The sequence below is a fragment of the Erinaceus europaeus genome, chromosome 1 (assembly GCF_950295315.1).
Source record: "Erinaceus europaeus chromosome 1, mEriEur2.1, whole genome shotgun sequence".
Taxonomy (NCBI): Eukaryota; Metazoa; Chordata; class Mammalia; order Eulipotyphla; family Erinaceidae; genus Erinaceus; species Erinaceus europaeus.
Window position 1 is genome coordinate 116,222,477 of NC_080162.1, and position 21,856 is coordinate 116,244,332.

The following is a 21,856-nucleotide window of genomic DNA, read 5'->3' on the forward strand; positions in this document are numbered from 1 at the left end:
CAGGTACGCATCTGCACAACACAAGCATGGGAAAGATTAACCCCAACCACAATAGAGGCCTCAGTCCCTAGTAACTCTCTTTGCCAAAACACTGATGAAACCTTAGCAAATTTCATCTCAAGGGTGAGGCAAACCTTAGAGAGAAAGGTTTATAATCCTGAAATCCTCTCTTTCCTCCTGCATTCTATTGTCTGGGATGGCATGATACCACAATTCCGTCAGGCATGCCTTAGTCTTAAACACCTACACCCAGATAATTGGATTTTAGTGACACAGGAACTTACATCAGGCAATTATGGGGCATCCGCTATGACACAGGTTTATGCAGTCACCCCACGTAATCAAAACGGGGCCTGCTTTCAGTGCGGTCGCCAAGGGCATTGGTGTAACCAATGTCCAGATAAGCTGCGACCATGCCTCCACTTAGAGCTACCATGCTTCCAGTCAGGGCAATCCCGCCTCCAGTCAGGGCAACCCCGCCTCCAGCCAGGACAACCCTGCCTTTAGTCAGGGAGCCAGAAGCCACGTATGGTCTGTCCAAGATGTCGTAAAGGGTTTCACTGGAAGAGAGATTGTTGGTCAAATTTTCACAAAGATGGCACGCCCCTGAATGGTACAAATTCGGGGCCTGAGATTTTGTGGACCACTCCTGTTTTAGAACTAGGTCACCCTTGTATGACAGTAAGGATTGGCAATATTCCTTTTAAATGTTTGATTGACACGGGGGCAGAAAAGACGATTTTAAGGCAAGAAGAGGTTCCCCAAGATTGGGAACTCCTCCCTGGTCCCAGTATACATGGAGTAGGAGGGGTGATCCCATCATTTCGCACACGAGATTCGCTCATGTGGGAAGACCTGGAAGGTTCTACTGGACACTTCCACCCTTTGGTAGCTAATATTAGCACCAACCTACTGGGCAGGGATCTTCTGGAATGTCTTGATGTTAGGATATTCACAGATGCCTCTGCAGAGCGTAACACCCACTCCTGCGAGACCAGATCTAATCAGCACCCCCAATACTAACTGCCACTGTTCGTAGCCAAACTCCCCGCTTAGGCTGGCTTTCTAATGAGCCTGTCTGGGTGGAACAGTGGCCTTTACCTAGGGATAAGCTAGAAATTTTAAAGGAGCTCGTCCGAGAGCAGTTGTCCTTGGGACACATTCGTCATTCTCAAAGCCCATGGAATACTCCTGTCTTTGTGATTAAAAAGCGCTCAGGAAAATGGCGCCTCCTCCAAGATCTCCGTGCGGTTAATAAAACCATGCAGGACCCACAATGACCCTGGGTCCATGCTCCCAGAGGGATAGAGAATGGGAAAGCTATCGGGGGAGGGGGTGGGATATGGAGATTGGGCGGTGGGAATTGTGTGGAGTTGTACCCCTCCTACCCTATGGTTTTGTTAATTAATCCTTTCTTAAATAAAAAAAAAAAATAAAAAAAATAAAAAAATAAAACCATGCAGGTCTGGGGCTCCCCCCAAAGGGGTTTGCCTCTTGCTTCTGCAATTCCCATGGGAATTCCAATCATAGCTATTGATATACAAGATTGTTTTTTCTCTATTCCCTTGCATCCGCAAGATTGTAAACATTTTGCCTTCTCTGTTCCTTCTATTAATAATGCCAGCCCTGCTGACAGATTTGAATGGGTGGTGCTGCCCCAGGGTATGGCCAATAGTCCTACAATTTGTCAAGAGGCTGATAAATCTGTCCTTTTTCCATATATCCATAAGGGCCTTAATGTTTTTCATTACATGGATGACGTATTAATATGGGGAAAATCAGATACAGATCTCTATGCCTTACATGATTTTCTCATTCCTGCATTAAAGAAAAGCGGCCTTAATGTGGCTCCTGAGAAGATACAGCTAATTCCTCCAATATCTTTTTTAGGTTCAGAGATTTCTCTAATGCAAATTCATCCCTTAAAACCTAGTGTTACTTTTCCTTCTAACCTCACTCTTGCTTCTTTACAAAGTTTTCTTGGAAATTTGAATTGGCTTAGGCAGTATCTTTATCTGCCTACAAGCTGCCTCCAACCACTGTTTGACCTGTTAAAAGGAAACAAACAGCCCTCCTCAAAACGTAGGTTAACTCCCAAGGCCTCCTCAGCACTGGAAAGCGTTAACCAGGCCCTCCAGGACATGCATCTTGTTCGATTCTCCCCCTCCTCTCCGGTAAACCTTCTAATCTTCACAGTAGTAGGGGCATTGTGGCAAGACCATGGGGTTCTTGAGTGGCTTCACACACCAGTAGGAGGAGCTCCAAGACTCCTCACTGAGATAGACGTGTTAGCATTCATGGTTCACCAAGGGAGAAATAGGTCTGTGCAGGTCTTAGGGAAAGAACCGGATTTAATTCTTTTGCCCTTTTCTCTCACAGATACAGAGTGGCTCATATGCCATCATTCCCACTTTGCCATAAGCTTCATGAGGTTTCCAGGACAAATAGATAACCATTTTCCTTCTAATAAATTGATAGCTTCTTTACCTCTTTTGCCTCTACTAGCACATAAACTTTTCTCTTGAGATCCCATTCCTTCTGCTCCTACAGTCCTATAATTCTTAACAAGCTCATGGCCTTTTTGCGGCAACAGATTGATGCCATAAAGATGCAACCTATACAAACTCACTATCATAGGCTAGACATGGCAGAATATTGAGTTGCTGTGGAGGATTTGCCCCCCTCCATCATAACATCCACCATGTAGAGGGCTGGCTAGCCAATGATGGGTAAGAGGAAACTAGCGCTATCCAGTCAACCTAAGACAGGGCACCTGGTACTACTGGGCAAAAATGACCAGGTGTTCCAATGACGGGTAAGATGGAAGGCTGATCCCCAACCTAAGACAGGCACAGTCCACCCTGCCACAAAACAAAGTCCGCCAAACATCGAAACATGATATAAGACAGGGGGACATGTGTGGAGCCACATGTGCCCTCAAGGTTGCAATTGGCATGGCCATAGAGTTTATGTTAAAAGATAGTTCCTGGGGATCGGGCGGTGGCACAGCAGGTTTAGCGCAGGTGGCACTAAGTGCAAAAACTGGCTTGAGGATCCCAGTTTGAGCCCCTGGCTCCTCACCTGCAGGGGAATCACTTCACGGGTGGTGAAGCAGTTTTACAGGTGTCTTTCTCTCCCCCTGTCTTCCCCTCCTCTCTCCATTTCTCTCTGCTCTATCCAACAACCACAATATCAGCAATAACAACAATATAATTACAACAATAAAACAACTAGGGCAACAAAAGGCAAGATACCAAAAAAAAAAAAAAAAGGGATAAGATAGTTCCCGTTTCCCTACACCTTAGAGTCTTTGTTAAAAGATAAGTTCTTTTTCCCCATGAATATATAATAATAAATGAATAGGAAAGGTACATTCCCCCAATACTCAGTTGGCTAAGGCACCAAACCTCTTTTTCTATAAAGCATTCAAATCAGATGCCCTGCTAACCATGAGAAGCAAATTGTTTGTGTTTCTTCCACAGGAATCCCAGAAAAAACCATCTGGACCCCTGCACACCCTGACATCACCCACTAGATGGCACGACTACAGTGGCACACCCCCTCGAAACCCTAGATGTCACCTGACGTGATCTGAAGAACCTGATTCACAGACTCCAAGGACAGAACTTTTTTACTGTCTGTCTGCCTTTCCTGCTTCTGCTTTGCCTGTCACATTTTGGCGGTTCCAGCTCACAATCTACAGAAAAGCGGAATTCCAGAGGCTGACCTTCCTCATGCAGCATCTCATCCCCTGCCATTTCTCCCCCTAGTCGCCTACTTTGGACTGAGACTTCTATCGGACTTGCTGGTATACCCTTTGGACACTTTAGACAATTTTACAGCAGCTTCCTTCTCTTCACGTTGCTGGTTTTTCATAGACTGACCTGAGTAGTTCATAGACTTTACACACTGTTGCCCTGGGCATTAGATAAAAGGAAAGGGGGAGATGCTGGGAAATTGTGCCAATGCAGTCACATCTGCCATGTTGTCCCCTCAGGCTACTGCTAGTTCCCGCGAGAGTTGGGACATTCTCAGAGTGCCTGTTCAGCCATGTTGTGCCCTCAGGGCATTGTCTATATCCCCGCGATATTTGGAGTGCTTTGGTTACTCCTCCCCCCTCCCATTCTCACGAGAGTTATTATCCTATCCTGGAGTGCTGTGGTTACTCCTCCCCCTTCCCATTCTCGCAAAAGCTACTCCTATAAAAGCCCTTCTTCTTCCGCACCTTGCTCTCTTGCCAGCACTTCACTCCAGTGTTCAGACACAGGAAAGGTTACTGCGAGAGGCGGCCATTTTCTCTACCTCCATGTGGCCCAACCTGCCTCTCTAGCACCCAACTCTGAGGTGCCAGCACAAATAAAGATTTGTTTCCTCTTCGCTCCAGACCCCCTCTCTCTCTTCTCCGCGGCCCACGCACAACAACATTGTATAAAGAATTTGTGTTTTAATTTTGGAGATGATGAATTGTCATGTTGAATATTTAGACTTTTACCTTAAATACTCAGTTACTTTAGCAAATTAATTTTACCTTGTCTGATAAGAATGTAGCTTCAAAGTCACACTTTTAACCGTTAAATTAATGTTTACCAAACTTGAAACACACACATAAACATGTCATTTATAACACACAGGAGGAGAAAAACTTTTGTTATGAAGACAGACATATCATTTTAAACACAAATTTAGATCTGTACTCTCTTAGTTGAACCATCTTTACTCACACAGTTTAAGACTAAACGTTTCACATTTATACCAAGACTTAAAAAAAAATCAAAAGAAGAAAAAACAATTTTTTTGGACTGTTTTTGGATGTCTCCAGAAACCATGGCTGTGTCCAGCATTTTTATATAAAGTCAATTAAGTTTTAGAATACTCTGAGCAAAATGGGTCATACAAAAAATTTTGGTCATTTACCTCACTCAAAAAAAAATTTTTTTTTCTCTTCCGTGTCCTGACCCAGAGAAGACCTGGAGAAGGGATGGTGGGCATAGTGGGAGGCGGCCATTTTGCTAGCTCCACATGGCCTAAACCACTGTGCTCATACCCAACTCTGGGGTGTCTGAGTGAATAAAGATTTGCGTTCCCGCTCCGCCACGAGTTCCTGGTCTCTTCTCTCTACCCTGCGACACAACCTGACAACTCGCTACAGACTATTGTGTACTTTTGCTTTCAGGTATATATTTTGCCCTAATTTATGGATACACGCAAATATATGACCTATCTAATGGGACCTGGCCTATATCTAGGCCTTGGGATCCTGTTAGGAAGTGAACCTCCTGAAATGGAATTAGAGAATACCATGAAAGGAAAGGTCTCACCTGAGTGATGAGGGTCAAGGGTTGGCATTCCATGCCTGATATCTCTGTACACAGTCTGAGGTGAAGCATGCTGAGATGGTACTCATTACATTGATTAGGTTGGAAGTGGTGGATGCAATATCATTTGGTATGACTTGAGAGAAGCATGCAGGGAAGTGAGCCCCACCTCAGAGGTTCCAGGATTGGGAGAAACATACATAGACTCTATAGAGGAAGCGGGAGATTCCTGTTGTCTTAGGGTCCAAGAAGACAATAGATAGTTATTTCAATAATCACATTTTTGGCAATTGGGTTAACTTTGAAATATCCCCTTGCTAGGATTTGCTGCATCATACACACCATCACCATACTTTATGTCCTTTGACATCATTTGCATATAGCTATGCCACCAGTTGCTTTTTTGCTCTCCCTGGACTAAGCTTTTAAGAGAGTCAACATATCTAAGACTCAGCCTATGTATTAAAAAGACTCAGTCTGTGCTTTAAAAAGTTTGAGACATTCAATCAGTTTTCCCCTCTCATATTACTTAGTGATGTATATGACTACAAATTAATAGGAGTGTACATAAACAGCATTCCCACCACCAAAAGACTGTGTCCCATCCAATACCCCACCCCCCTAACCCCATGAAGCTGAACATTCACCCTCACCCTCCACCCGGGGTTTTTACTTTGGTGCCCTACTATCCAGGACTTCTTTTGGGTATGAAAGTGAGATGACTGCAGGATCTAAAATTAGGATTGGTACTGGCGCCCTCTAGGGGCCAATCTGAAGGTCAGCAGGGCCTGCCCATAATCAGGCTTTGAGGGCAGGTGTGTGTGGAAGTGCCAGTGGGGAGGTGGGGGTGGGAGGGTGATGGTAGAGCCCTGCTGGGTTTTGGTGAATTTCCAGATATGGATACCTGGGCTTAATCAATGGATCCTCAGCAAATATTGGAATAGGGGGGCAGAAATATGGCACAACCAACATGTAAACTGAGGTCAGCTGTACCAAAGCAAGATGGGTGGGAGTGGTGCCCACAGCTGGATATACTGTCATCTGTTCATACGGAAGCAGAGGCTGGGGCACCTCCCCTGCCCCCCACCTGGCCCAAGCCCTACTTTGCTCTGGCTACTATACAGAGTCTGCTGTTCCCCCCCACCCCCCAATCCTCCTCCAGTTTGGTCCACATAAACTGACTATCCTGTTTTGTTCTCTCCCATTCTGGAAGCCAACTCAAACTGCCCCTCAGTCTAACCTTCACTTTCCCTGCCCCATTACTGGTTTGTTGGTAGTACTGTTCATCTCCAGAATCTGGAGAAACCCAGCCTAATTCCAGTCTTCATGGAAGAAGTGAACTTTTATTTATTTATTTATTTTTTTAACCAGAGCACTGCTCAGCTCTGGTTTATGGTGGTGTGGGGGGTTGAACCTGGGACTCAGGCATGATAGTCTCTTTGCATACCCATTATGCTGTCTACCCCCATCCCTGCCCAGAAGGAATGAATGTTCAGGAGGCTCTTTATTAGCAAGTGTCAGGACTCAGGACAGGTGGTCCTCTAGGCATTCAGCTGAGGAGAGGAGTAGGTCTTCAGGCAGAGGGAATGTGTGGACAGAGGCATGGATAAAGTGACCAATTCTGGAAGTCAGAATGTGTCAAGAGTGTCCAGGAGGTAGTGCAGTGGCTACAGCACTGGACTTCCAATCACAAGGTCCTGAGTTTGATACCTGGCATCACGAATATGCCAGTGATGCTCTGGTTCTCTCTCTAAAGAAATTTTTTTTTAATGTGTTAGAGCCAGGCAGTGGTGCAAGTGGTAAAGTGTACAAGTTATCGTGTATGAAGACTCAGGTTCAAGTTCCCAGTCCCCACCTACAGCGGGGAGGCTTCATGAGCAGTGGAGCAGGCTGCAGGTGTCTCTCCTTTTCTCTCTATTTCTATCATTACTACTAATAATAAGTGGAAGCGTGATCTGACTTGAGCACTGGGTTTCTGGCATGGAGGTGTGTCATGGTGAGAGGTGTTCATTGTATGCATCTACGTGTGTGTGTGTGTGTGTGTGTGTGTGTGTGCGTGTGTGTGTGTGGGTGGGGACCAGAAACTAGAACAGATGCTGGACTGGAAGGGAACAGAGGGACTAAACAAGATGGTGCCAGGGATTGAATTGAGAACCTGGGAAAATGAGACATGATAAAGTCTTGCATAACCATTATACTATCTCCCATTGTTAAATGAGAGTCCACCTAATGAAAGACTATACAGTCATGAAAAGAAGACTTAACATGCTGATTCCTAACAATTTCTAGAATAGATTAGGAAAGCAAGTCAAAGAGAAGGATAGTAAGTCATTTATTATTAGATTATTAAAATATTATTTACAGGTAGATTGGTTTGTATGTTATAGAATAAAGACAGACACTAAACTCAAAAAGGTGGGGATTCTGGGGAGAGTGGCTTGGACCGGGTGGAGCTCCCATGTGGTACTGAGGACTTGAAACTGGGACCCTGCGTGGCAAAGTGTGAGCTGTACTGTGTGAGCTATCTCCTGGCCTGAGGAAATAGATGTTTCCTCCCAAGATTTATCTATTAATGAGAAATCAGGAGGGAGGAAGGGGGGGAAAGGCAGGGAGGATGAGAGAACCAGAATGACACATACAGAGCTGGGGATTGAACTGAGACTCCATGTTTGAGCCCACTGCCCATCTGAGGGATACTTCACTGGATACTTTCATCTTTGCAGTGCTGCATTCACCTTACTGATGTTTCGTGCTCAAGTCGGATGTCAAATCCCAATTCCCCAAGTTTCTTGTCAATTTTTGTGAGCTCAGGTGAGCTGCAAACTGCCACTACTGGAGAGTTAGCAGTGGGGCCTGGGGGCCTCTCCCTATAGTCACATGACTTGGCACAGCCCTACTCAGGTCAGCCAGCGGGCCTCTCCTTTCCCCCTTCCTCCAATGCCTCTAGCTAAATAGCAGGTTGCCTGAATGTTTGACACAGCTGGATGTGGGCTGTGCTCTCTGGGCTGCCACTTTAGCCACCCCCTCCCGCTGTACACATCCCCATTTTAGCAACAGAGATGTGCCTGTCTTTCCTCTCAGGGTGAAGTTATGCTGATTCCTAACAACCTCCAAGATAGGCTGGAGAAACAAGGTGCAGAGCAGCCACCGATGCTACTTGTGTATAGAAAACTCCCCAAATTCTAGTCACCTTCAACCTATAGGTCTGAGTCTGGGCAAGGTCCCAGAGCTTTTTGTCTTCCCTTCATTCCACTCTTGGGGAGTCTGCACCCCCCAGCTGTGCGCCATGGGCAGAGACAGGTGGCAGTAGCTGGGTCTGGAGAACGAGTCCCAGTGCCACTTGACTAGGAAGAACTAGGGTTGTGTTCATAAAGGTAGCCAGTGGGACAGGCCTGCCCAGGGTCCCAGGTAACTGCTATAGGATCAGGAGGGGTTGGGTGCACGACAATCCCTGGGAGCGCTGACTTCACACAGGGCAGTTAGTGATCTTGTGCCCAGGATACCACCCTCCCCCAGTTCTTGTCCCTGGTGACCCTAGTGCCTTGGCTGTTTTACAAGTATGAAAATGTTTACCTCCAAGACCTGGGCTCAAGCTCCTGGTCCCTACCTGCAGGGGGAAAACTGTTACAGCAGAGCTGCAGGTGTCTCTGTCCCCCTACCTCCCTCTCCCTTCTCAATTTCTGTTTCTAATAAATAAAGGTGGTTTACCTGCACAACGGCTCTGGAATTTGAGTGCATGTTAGGACATCCCCCTCTGGCCGCCATCTTGGGAAAATTAAAAAACACCAACTCAGGGCACAGGTTCCTGAAATCAGAATTTGGGTTGGGACCCTGGGGTCTCCACTGTGTGTAGCACCAGGGAACCAGGCAAACTGCAAGAGCACGGTCAGGTTTTTAGAGGAACTGGGGGTGCGAGTGGCTTGGCCACTGGCAGCTAAGGAGATGCAGCCTGAAGAACACAGCACCATGGGTTTAGTTTCAAGCTCCTGAAGCTGGCCTGAGAGCACTAATGCCAAAGGAGGTAGGACAGTTTCTTACAGAATTGAGGTGACCATAAGATATGCCAGAAAGCAGAACTTGGACTGGGTTTGGAATATTGCACCAAAGTAAAATACTCTCGAGGTGAGGGGGTAGATTTTAAGCTCATTTGTAGGGGTGGGCATGGGATATAAATCTATAGTGGTGGGAACTATGTTAATCTAGAATCCTTCCAAACTGAAAGTTCTGAGATGTCTGAGGACGGAAATTTTTAAAAAACATTTTATTCCCTTTTGTTGCCCTTGTTTTGTTGTAGTTATTCTATTGATGTTGTTGTTGGATAGGACAGAGAGAAATGGAGATGGGGAAGAGAGGGGGAAAGATAGACACCTGCACATCTGCTTCACTGCTTGTGAAGTGACGCCCCTGTAGGTGGGGAGCCGGGGGCTCTAACCAGGACCCTTAAGCTGGTCCTTGCGCTTTGCAACCTGCTGCACTGCCGCCCCACTCCCGAGGACATAAATTCTTTTTTTAAAGATCTTTTCAAAAAAAATTTTATATTCTTCCTTTTGTTGCCCTTGGTTTTCATTGTTGTAGTTATTGTTATTGATGTCATCGTTGTTAGGACAGAGAAATGGAGAGAAGAGGGGAAGACAGTGAGAAAGACACCTGCAGACCTGCTTCACCGGCTGTGAAGGGACCCCCTTGCAGGTAGGGAGCTGGAGGCTCGAACCAGGATCTTTACGCTGGTCTGTGCGCTTTGCACCACATGCGCTTATGCCGCTGCGCTACCGCTGGACTCGCCAGAGGACATAAATTCTTCGAGAATCATTAGTTTTGAGAAAAACTTTTCTCTCACATTCTGCAGTTTAGAAGCTAGGGAGTACATTTTAGCAGTATAGTTTTTTTTTAAAAAATATTTATTCCCTTTTGTTGCCCTTATTTATTGTTGTAGTTGTTACTGATGCCATCGTTGTTGGATAGGACAGAGAGAAATGGAGATGGGGAAGACTTGCTTCACCGCCTGTGAAGCGACTCCCCTGCAGGTGGAGAGCCAGAGGCTCAAACTGGGATCCTTACACCAGTCCTTGGGCTTTGCACTACCTGCATTTAACCCACTGCATTACCACCTAACTCCCAGTATAATTCTTTATTAGTAAGGATTGGTAGGGGTGCCAGGTGGTGGCGCACTTGGTTAAGTGCACACTACAGTGTGCAAAGACCCTAGTTCAAGCCTTTGGTCCCCACCTGCAGGGGGAAAATTTCATGAGTGGTGAAGTAGAGTTGCAGGTCTGTTTCCCTCTCAATTTCTGTCTCTATCCAATAAATAAAAATTTAAAAAGTATTGTTAGGAAAAAAAAGTGAGGGGCCAGGTAGTGGTGCACCTGGTTGAGCACATGTTACATTTCAAGCCCCTGGTACCCACCTGCAGGGGGAAAGCTTTACAAATGGTGAAGCAGGGCTTCAGGTGTCTGTTTCTCTCCCTCTCTACCTCCTCCTCCCCTCTCAATTTCTCTGTCTCTATCCAATAATAAAAATAAATTTAAAAAATGATATATTAAGTTGGCTTCTGGCTGAGGGTGTTTTAGTGTGAAGCCTCTGGGAAGTCAGGGGTGCCCCCAAACACCTCAAGTCATAACCTGACAGTCCTGGAATTGTGGGTTGGGGGTCATGCAGATCGGACCAGAAAAGGATTTAGGAGCTAGCCAATCATGTCCTTACCTAGGAGGAAGCTGCTGTTTTTCTCAAGACTATTCAACTATGGCTAGTTGACAGTTAAGCACCAATATTCAACAGAAGCCTCCAGGCATGCAAACCTAGAAGGTCCTCTCCTCGGTGGTGTAAAGCAGGGGCAGCTACTGCCTAGTCAGAGAACCAACCCCCACCTACAGCAACCACTGTGTTCACACACTGGGAACCCAGCCCACTCTCTCTCCTTCATAGAGAGGTTCTGAGTGTAGGAAAGGATCCACACCAGCTACCACTCAATTTTGTGTCCATGGGTAGCAGGGCTGGGCTGCAGAGCATATCCGCGGAGAGGCACCGGGTGTCTCATGAGGACTCATCTGGGACCTGTCTGGGAAGCCTGAGGGGCTGAGCACCACCAGGCAGCACTGAGGAGACACTGAAACGCCAAAGCTGCCACCGCCACCAGCTGATGTAAGTTTTATTGAGACAATGTACAAACAGGACATAGAAACAAGGGCTCTAATGTTGGGACCAGTAACTTAAAATGGAATACAAAAATAAAAAGGCACTAATCTGTTAAGAAAAGACACTCGATGTATTCTAAGAATATAAGTCATTTAATACTGTTAATTTTATAGCACAAAATAAAACAAGCTATGATCCCCAAAAATAATTTTAAAAGCTTACACAGAAAATATTATTGCCTGAAGTTTATGATCTTTAAGTTACAGGTCAAGAGTTACGTTGTTGTCGTTTAAAACACACAGTGAAGACCGTCTAGAAGCAAGGCCACTGTTCCTCCTGCAGAGACAACGACCCTGTCTCAAGAGAACTACGCCTGCAGAATACAGAACTAGCTCAGTGCTCACACTGACAGCAGGTACCAGGGACATAGTCTCCGGTCCCAGTGGGTGGAGTTTGAGGCAGAGTTCAGTGGTGTCCACAGAAAGCATTAGTCTTAGGTACTGTGTTAACACAATCAAGAATTCACTCATTTTATAAGGTTAATGAACATAATATTAAAAGGATTAAATTATAAACACCTGGCACAAAAACACATCATCCCTTTTCAAAAACAGAATGTTCATATTCCTCTGAGCAGATGTGACAAGAGCAGTGGCCGTGGCCCTCGGCTTGCCTTGTGTGTAAACAGCTGTGAAAGAGTTGGCACAGTGCCAGGGATGCTCAACGGAGCGCCAAGAGAAGTAGCTGTCCTTCCCTCCTTTGAATCTTCCAACCATGAGTGCAGAAGGTGTCTCATCAGGGTAAAGTAGCCAAGTGCAGCCAGTCAACCCGTTGTCCTCCCCAGGAATCAGTCACCAGGTGACACTGTACGGTACACTGACATGGGATTCTCCACCGCCAGGTGACACTGTACTGCACACTAATGACACTGCAAATGCTCCCCAGGATAACTGCCAGCATTCATGTTTCATGTGTTCATTTAACACCTGAATATTTTCTGAAGCCACATGCAGTAGAACAGAGAAGGTTAACAATGAATAATTCTAACCGTTAAAACCAGAAGGGAGAGAGGAAGAGAGGGTGAGAGGGAGGGAGAGAGGGAGAGAGGGAGAGAGAGAGAGGGAGGGAGGGAGGGAGGGAGGGAGGGAGGGAGGGAGGGAGGAAAGGCAGCTCCTCTGGTAAGATTCACATTCTTTATGAAGCAGGTATCTTCCCCCAGACTACTGTAGAGGCCAGCACAAAACCAACATGAGAGTACTGAGTTTTGTTTGTTTTTGTATATTTAGTGTGAAAAAGAGAATTTCCCTATCTGATTAAAAAACAATAAGGTTCAAGAAGTTGCTGTTTTTGGCACATATTTTGAGAGTTCAGAAATCAAGGCTCATTTTACATGGGGCTCTGAATCCCCTGGGCAGCTCCGGAGACATGTACTTAGGCTGAAGTGATAAGCAGTGTTTTTTTATGAAAACAAACCTAGGGTTACAGGGAGTTTTGATTCTGAAGCACTCCTTGTGAGGTGGGTCTTGCTACTGGTTAGTGGACATGATTGTAAGTAAACCTTACTTTTCAAAATAGTCATATACTTATGTTGAGCCAACTACTGCCATCAAAAGGTTCCAAGTCTCTCGGGTAGGTTTGGATTACCAAAGTCTTAAGGGTGATGTATTCTTTTAACAAAGCACATAGACTGAGGTCACTGGCCATAGGACAAGTGCTGTTCCAGGCAGAGTGGTGACTGCCACACATGTGCCACTTGTGGGCACTAGGCTGAGCCTGGACTCAGACAAAAGATGGAGGCACCTCTGGAGTGGGAGATGCCCCAGCTCTCAATGATTAGGAAAAGGTGATTGTTAATTCTTTTTCATAACAATAGACAAGGTGTCACAGTGTTTTGTTTCCTATTTTTCCCAATGATCACTGATCTTAACATAGAAACACTCTCAAGATTTTATTTTCAATAAATGGTAGTTACTTGTCTGGTAGAGTACTGATCAAAAAAAAAAAGAAAGAAAGAAAAAGAAAACTGTGTTGTTGGTTTTGTCAGCAAAGCATACTGCTTTAACCCTTTAACCTGTCAGAAGACAGGGCCATGGTTATAGCAAATGCTCATAAATGCTCACTATTCATTAGACGGCTGCTAGATTTCTAGATCTGAAACCTAGCTTTACTGGTGCCCAGAAAGGAGAGCAGGCCGCACGACATGACCACTCTAGAATTCTAGTCTGCTGTGTGTAGCAAACAAGGAATCGGTCATGTTTACATTAAGTTGGCCTCTTTATCCAAAGAGTAAACTTTAACATAAAACTCTAACTGGTTACTAATCCTCTCTAGTCACCAAATCATTAGCCATCAATTATTGCATTAACCAATTTCCACACTTGTACTTTTTTTTTTTTTTTTGCCTGGGAGTATGACAGATGCCTTGATTGCAGAACCAGTATTTAGCAGTGCCAAGCATCATCTTTCTCTAGGGGAGCTCAAACTGGAACAGAAAGGAATGGGCTTCAGTGATTGCAATTTTAAAATTCATTAATGAATTCAATCATTCTATGAATTCACTTAAAAAAAAATAATAAGTCCTATACCATAAAGAGGAGCATTACTGACATGCCGGACAGAAAAGTCAGGTGAGTGCTCCCCACCACTGCTCTTGTCACTGGCAAACAAGGTAAATAAAGGTTCCTCAAATAATAGCCCCACACCACCACCCAACATACACCAGTGCTTCTGGGGACACAGCTTGACTTCTGTGTTGTTTGCTAGATGGCAAACAAGGTACTATGGCAGCCTATGCAATAAAGGCCTCCAGTTCAGCATTTTTTTCATATTCCTTTAGTTACAGCAGCTTCAGTTTGGAAGCTCAGAGGCATGTGTCATTCCTTTTAATATCACAAAAATCCAATCTGCTACTTAAAATCTTTTCAGAACACACAAGTCTAATTAATTATGTCTTCCAAATGAAATAAAAACCTTTTAAAAGAAAAAAAAAAAGTCAGGTTTGGGGAGTTTAGGGCAGAATTCTCTCTTGTCTAAAGTTCATTTTCTGTCCTTCAAAGGAAAAGGAAAAACGAAACAGTGACTGAGCCGCTGCTTTGTGGGAGAGCAACGTGCGTGCAACGTCTCGCATGGCCTCAAGCTTTCTTTGATGAACACGACAGAATCACAGTACAAACAGGGCAGTGATGAGAAGGAAGACGTGCTTTTTTGTCAACTTCTCTCCACTTGTATGTGCTTCTATTTCCAGTTTATGATTCAAAAACTCTATTCAAGACGGCTACTCTTTAACAATACAACTATAATACAAATGCCGAGGCAGCCACTGTGTGCATTCCAAATGTGTATGAGAGATCACCAGTCTGCAGAAAGCTGGACGTCGGCAATGCGCCTATGAGAGGGAACGCTCTCCCACTTCAAAGGAGACTGTGACAGGCAGAACAATGAAGCAGCAGCAAACAGGGTAACAGTAATCACTCGTTTTCATCTGGGTTTTGAGGGTCAAAGATTTTGACATGTGTAAAAGGGAAAAGCCCTTTGCGCCCATTCACCTCGCCTTCCCACTGGCCATTTATATTCATCCTTGTAACTTTCACAATGTCACCGACCTGTAAGGAGAAAAGAGACAGTGTCAGACAGGGGTAGCATAATGGTTATACAAACAGACTCTCATTCCTGAGGCTCCAAAGTCTCTGGTTCAACTCCCCCTGCACCACCATAAGCAAGAGCTGGCCAGTGTTCTGGTAAAAAAGAAAAAAAAAAATCAGTATCTCCTCTGCTGTTTAACAAAAGAGGAAATTTTCATTATATTACATATATAGTCTGATCCAAAGGAACCCATACATTTTCCCTGTATTTATGTATGTATTTATTTTTTCTTTCTTTCCTTCCTTCTATATTTATTTATTGGATAGAGACAGCCAGAAATTGAGAGTAGGAGGAAATATAGACGGAGAGACAGACACCTGCAGCCCTGCTTCACCACTGACAAAGCTTTTCCCCTGCAGGTGGGGATGGGGGGGCTTGATCCCAGGTTCTTGTCCAGTTATAGCGGTCGGCCTGTCCTGCCCAGTCCAATCCAGCCCAGTCCATCTGTCCTCCCTCTGTCCCTTCCTTCCACAAAGACAGAGAAATTGAGAAGGGAAGAAGAAGGGGAGATAGATAGGCATAGGTGCAGCACTATGTTTCACAGCTCATGAAGTTTGCCCCCTGCTGGTGGAGACCTGGATGGTTTGAACCCAGGTCCTTTTTATGTGGTAACAAGTACACTCAACTAGGTGCACACTACCCTGTCCCCTCTGTACGTTTTTCTTAATATGTTTGATTTTTTTTTTGATCTAAAATTAAGTGGTGCCAAATATGTAAGGAGTTACCAATTAAGCTAGCGTGTTTCTTCTCAGCTATCATTAATTAACTGTGTTGAGTAAAGCGGCTTCTGAGCTGGTCATTAACTCCAGGAAGACAGAAATAAACACTTAACTCACAGAGAAGAGACCCACAAAAAGCATATTTAAAATAATCCATCTCTATCCTAACTTACATGTAACTGCTGTCATCAAGATCTCACAGGTCAGGGAGATAATACAGTGGCTACTACAAGACCAATGCCTGAGATCCCGGTTCAACCCCTGGCACTACAATAAGCCATTAAAAAAGTTAAAAAATCTCATTCATGGGTCCAGGTGGTAGTGCACCAGGTTGAGCTCACACATTACAGTGCACTAGGACCCAGGTTCAAACTCCTGGTCCTCACCTACAGGGGGGAAAACTTCAGCAGTGAAGCAGGGCTGAAGGTGTCTCTCTCCCTCTCTTTCAATTTCTGGCTCTCTATTCAATAAATAAGGACAGAAAGAAAGAGAGAGAGAGGTCCAAGAGGTGGTGCCGTGGATAAAGCACTGGGCTTTCAAGCAAGAGGTCCCTACTTCAATCCCTGGCAGCAGATGTACCAGAGTGATGTCTGGTTCTATCTTTCTCTCCAATCTTTTCCTTTTTTTTTTTTTTTTGCTTCCAGGGTTATCGCTGGGGCTCAGTGCCTGCACTACAAATCCACTGCTCCTGGAGGCCATTTTCACCCTTTTGTTACCTTTGTTGTTTATCGGTGTTATTATTGTCATTGATGTTGTTGTTGGATAGGACAGAGAGAAATGGAGAGAGGAGGGGAAGACAGAGAGGGGAAGAGAAAGATAGACACCTGCAGAGCTGCTCTGCCACTTGTAAAGCAACCCCCCCATCCCCACAGGTGGGGAGCTAGGGGCTCCTTAACCCACTTAGCCTGCTGTGCTACCACCCAGACCTCTTTGCTCCTGTCTTTCCCACTAATAAATAAATAAAACATTTAAGAAAGAGAGAGAGAGAGAGAGAGAGAGAGAGGAGAGAGAGAGAAGGAGGGAAGGAGGGAGGGAGGGGAAAAGGAAGGAAGCAAGCAAGGAAGGAAATGCAATTCAACATGATAGCAGGCAGGATGACTAAAATAAAATAATAAGGATTGATGAGGATGAGCACTATAACCTGTGCACTGCTGGTGGGATTATACAAAGAGCAACCACTATGGAAGACAGTCTGCTTGACTGGCCTCAAAAAGCCAAGGACTTCTCGGAGGCAGAGCTACGAGCAGATCCAGATCGTTTTGCTTTCCCTCCTCTCCCCTCCCCTCCCCTCCCCTCCCCTCCCCTCCCAGATCAACTAGGAATACCAAAGGAGACCACCCGGGACTGAAACAAGACAGGACTAGAATGACCACAGGAACCCAGTAAATCACCAGTGAGTACAAACACCTGTGGCTGGTGACAGAGAGGAGAGAGGAGCCTAAGGAGAGATTAAGTGACTGCTAACATTCAGCAGTTTATCAGTTGAGACACCACCTCCAGTCTGCTCCACCAACAAGGGGACAGCTGAAGGGAGGAGAGGACTCCCCAGAGACTCACCAGGTGCAACTCTGAGTCTCCATTGCTACTGCCCTCAGAATCTGGAGCAGCAACAGGGAGGGACACCAGGGGACAGAGATCTAACCGGGAAACTCAGGAGAAGACCTATACCTCGGTGGCATAGCTGAGGGGCTGTGAAAGTCTCTTTGCATAACCACTGGATTATCTCTGCCACACCCTGCTTTATCTCTTGGTCAGGAGTCAGTGATTAAGCTAAGAAGCCTATTGATAGTCTAAAAGCCCTCAGGCTCCCATAGCCTACAGGGAAGGAAAAAAAAAAAAAGAAAGAGGCTTTTAAACCACTGAGCTCCAACTCAGGGATTGAAATAACTGTTAACTTCCACCACTGTGAACCCTTTAGTTAACTTATTTAGACACGTCAATCCAGGCAATAGTGATCAATAATTTGAAAAGTACTGATAAAGGGAACTCATAACATAATATATAAAATGGTAAAAACAACAAGAAAAAATACTGGAGAATCGAACCAGGACAAGAGTCAAGCTAAAAGTCCTCTAGAGGGTGAAGCACAAAATAAGGAGTTCAACATTCAAACATTAGCTAAGGAAATAACAGGAGTGAGTAAAGAACTTGAAAAAATTGTAATCAGAAATACAGGAACAACAAATGAGAATATGGAAGAAAATACTAATTATCTCATGGTTATTAGAGAGCTGAAAGCTGAAATCACTGAGCTAAGAATGCAACTAGCTGAACAAGCTAAAACAGTATCAGAGCAGGGCAACAAAATAGATGAACTCCAGAAAACAGTAGAGGGCAGAGAGAATAGAATCAATGAGGCTGAAGACAGAATTAGCAAGATTGAGGATGAATTAGAAACAACTAAAAAAGAAGAGATCTCAAAAAGAGATTAAGAGATGCTGAAAACAACAACAAAGTCCTATGGGATGACTTCAAAAGAAACAATATATGCATTATTGGCATACCAGAGGAAGAAAGAGAAGGAGAGGAAAAAAGCATTTTCCAGGCCATAATAGCTGAAAACTTCCTTAGTCTAGACAACATCAAAGACATAAAGATTCAAGAAGCCCAAAGGGTCCCAAACAGAATTAACCCAGACCTAAAGACACCAAGACATATCATACTTAGAATGGAAAGGAATAAGGATAAAGAAATGATCCTGAAGGCTGCAAGAAAAACAACAACGAGTCACCTACAAAGGAAAACCCATAAGATTAGCAGCAGACTTCTCCATACAAACACTACAGGCCAGAAGAGAATGGCAAGATATCTATCAAGTGCTCAATGAGAAAGGCTTTCAGCCAAGAATACTATATCCTGCTAGATTGTCATTCAGACTAGATGGAGGCATCAAAACCTTCTCAGACAAGCAACAGTTGAAGGAGTCAACCATCACCAAGCCTGCCCTGAAAGAAGTTCTGAAAGGTCTCCTATAAACAACCAGACCACCACAAATGGGACATATATCAAAACACTCTAAAACTCTAAAAGAATGGCGTTAAAATATCTTCAATCTTTGATATCAATAAATGTCAATGGCCTGAATTCACCTATTAAAAGACACAAGAGTAGGAAGATGGATCAGAAAATACAACCCAACAATATGCTGTCTACAGGAAACCCACCTAACTCAACAAGACAAACACAGACTTAAAGTGAAAGGATGGAAAACTATCATACAAGCCAATGGCCCACAAAAAAGGGCAGGAACAGCTATTCTCATACCTGACATGACAGACTTTAAAATAGATAAGATTAAAAAAGATAGGAATGGACACTACTTAATGCTCAGAGGATCAGTCAATCAAGAGGACTTAACAATTATTAACATCTATGCACCCAATGAGAAGCCATCTAAATACATCAAACTTCTACTGAAAGAGCTACAGCAATATATTAACAGTAACACAATCATAGTAGGGGACTTCAACACCCCACTCTCTCAACTTGACAGATCATTCAGGCAGAAAATCAATAAAGACATAAGGGAGCTAAATGAAGAGATAGATAAACTAGAACTATTGGACATTTTCAGAGTCATTCATCCCAAGAAACTGGAATACACATTTTACTCAAATCCACATGGGTCATTCTGAAGGATAGACCATATGCTAGGCCACAAAGACAGCACCAGCCAATTCAAGAGCATTGAAATCATCCCAAGTATCTTCTCAGACCACAGTGGAATTAAACTAACACTTAACAATCAAGAAAAGATTAGTAACAGTGCCAAAATGTGGAAACTCAACAGTATACTTCTTAATAATACTTTTTTTAAAATTTATTTTATTTATTTATTCCCTTTTGTTGCCCTTGTTGTTTTATTGTTGTAGTTATTATTGTTGATGTCGTTGTTGGATAGGACAGAGAGAAATGGAGAGAGGAGGGGAAGACAGAGAGGAGGAGAGAAAGATAGACACCTGCAGACCTGCTTCACCGCCTGTGAAGCGACTCCCCTGCAGGTGGGGAGCCGGGGTTCGAACCGGGATCCTTATGCAGGTCCTTGTACTTTGCGCCACCTGCGCTTAACCCGCTGCGCTACAGCCCGACTCCCAACAGTACACTTCTTAACAACTTCTGGGTCCAAGAGGAAATCAAGGAAGAAATCAAAATGTATCGAGAGTTCAATGAAAATGAAGACAAGGGAGTTGGGCTGTAGTACAGCAGGCTAAGCGCAGGTGGCACAAAGCACAAAGACCAGCATAAGGATCCCGGTTCGAACCCCGCCTCCCCACCTGCAGGGGAGTCGCTTCACAGGCGGTGAAGCAGGTCTGCAGGTGTCTATCTTTCTCTCCTCCTCTCTGTCTTCCCCTCCCTCTCTCCATTTCTCTCTGTCCTATCCAACAACGACAACAACAATAATAACTACAACAATAAAACAACAAGGGCAACAAAAGGGAAAAGATAAATAAAATAAATTTAAAAAAAAAGAAAGAAAATGAAGACACAAGCTATCAAAATATTTGGGACACAGCTAAAGCAGTCCTAAGAGGGAACCTAAGAGGGAAGTTCATAGCTATACAAGCACACATTAGGAAACAAGAAAAAGCACAAATAAACAGCTTGATTGCACATCTTAAAGACCTAGAAGAAGAACAACAAAGGAACCCTAAAGCAACCAGAAGGACAGAAATTACTAAAGTTAGGGCAGAAATAAATAACATTGAGAATAGGAAAACCATACAAAAGATCAATGAAAGTAAATGTTGGTTCTTCGAAAGAGTAAACAAAATCAACAAAACTTTAGCCAGACTCACAAAACAAAAAAGGGAGAAGACCCAAATAAATTGGATAGTAAATGAAAGGAGTTATCACAACAGACACCGCAGAAATTCAACATATCATGCAAGGCTTCTATGAACAACTATATGCCACCAAGCTAGAGAACCTGGAAGAAATGGATGATTTCCTAGATACCTACCAACTTCCAAGACTAAGTAAAGAGGAAGTGGATAACATGAACAGGCCCATCACAGCTAATGAAATTGAAAGTTATCAAAAATCTGCCCAAAAATAAGTCCTGGACCAGATGGTTTTACAAATGAATTCTACAAAACCTTCGAAGAAGAACTAATACCTCTACTTTTAAAAGTCTTCCAGAAGATTGAAGACACTGTAATACTCCCTGCCAGCTTCTATGAAGCCAACATCACCCTGACACCAAAAGCAGACAGGGACACAACCAAAAAAGAAAACTACAGACCAATATCTCTGATGAACATAGATGCGAAAATATTGAACAGATGAGTGGCTGAGCAAGTTGTGGTATATATACACAATGGAATACTACTCAGCTGTAAAAAATGGTGACTTCACCGTTTTCAGCCGATCTTGGATGGACCTTGAAAAAATCATGTTGAGTGAAATAAGTCAGAAACAGAAGGATGAATATGGGATGATCTCACTCTCAGGCAGAAGTTGAAAAACAAGATCAGAAAAGAAAACACAAGTAGAACCTGAAATGGAATTGGCGTATTGCACCAAAGTAAAAGACTGGGGTGGGTGGGTGGGGAGAATACAGGTCCATGAAGGATGATAAATGACATAGTGGGGGTTGTATTGTTAAATGGGAAACTGGGGAATATTATGCATGTACAAACTATTGTATTTACTGTTGAATGTAAAACATTAATTCCCCAATAAAGAAAGAATTTTTTAAAAAAGATTCACAACAGGACTTCTTTTTTTTTTAATATTTATTTATTTTCTCTTTTGTTGCTCTTATTGTTTTAGTTATTATTGATGTCGCCGTTGTTAGGACAGAGAGAAATGGAGGGGGGGAGACAGAGAGGTGGAGAGAAAGACAGACACCTGCAGACCTGCTTCACCGCCTGTGATGTGACTCCCCTGCAGGTGGAGAGCCAAGGGCTTGGGCTCGAACTGGGATCCTTCCATGGGTCCTTGCACTTTGCACCACGTGCGCTTAACCTGTTGTGCTACTGTCTGACTCCCAACAACACTTCTTTCTTCACCCTTCTCATCACTCTTTCTCTCTTTTATGCAGCTAGT

At 44.1% G+C, this 21,856-nt stretch overlaps 1 protein-coding gene and 1 long non-coding RNA gene across 2 annotated transcripts in view; one reads left to right on the forward strand and one right to left on the reverse strand.

Moving 5' to 3' along the window:
• LOC132539424 (uncharacterized) overlaps nt 1-21,856 on the forward strand; it is a 279,884-nt gene that overhangs the window by 202,415 nt on the left and 55,613 nt on the right. The window lies entirely within an intron of this gene.
• The window catches only part of CRKL (CRK like proto-oncogene, adaptor protein), a 32,365-nt gene continuing 21,942 nt past the window's right edge, over nt 11,434-21,856 (reverse strand). The window contains exon 3 of the mRNA XM_007533773.3: nt 11,434-15,049. Coding sequence (XP_007533835.1) covers nt 14,915-15,049 — 135 coding nt within the window. The 3' untranslated portion in view covers nt 11,434-14,914. The remainder of the gene's footprint in view (nt 15,050-21,856) is intronic.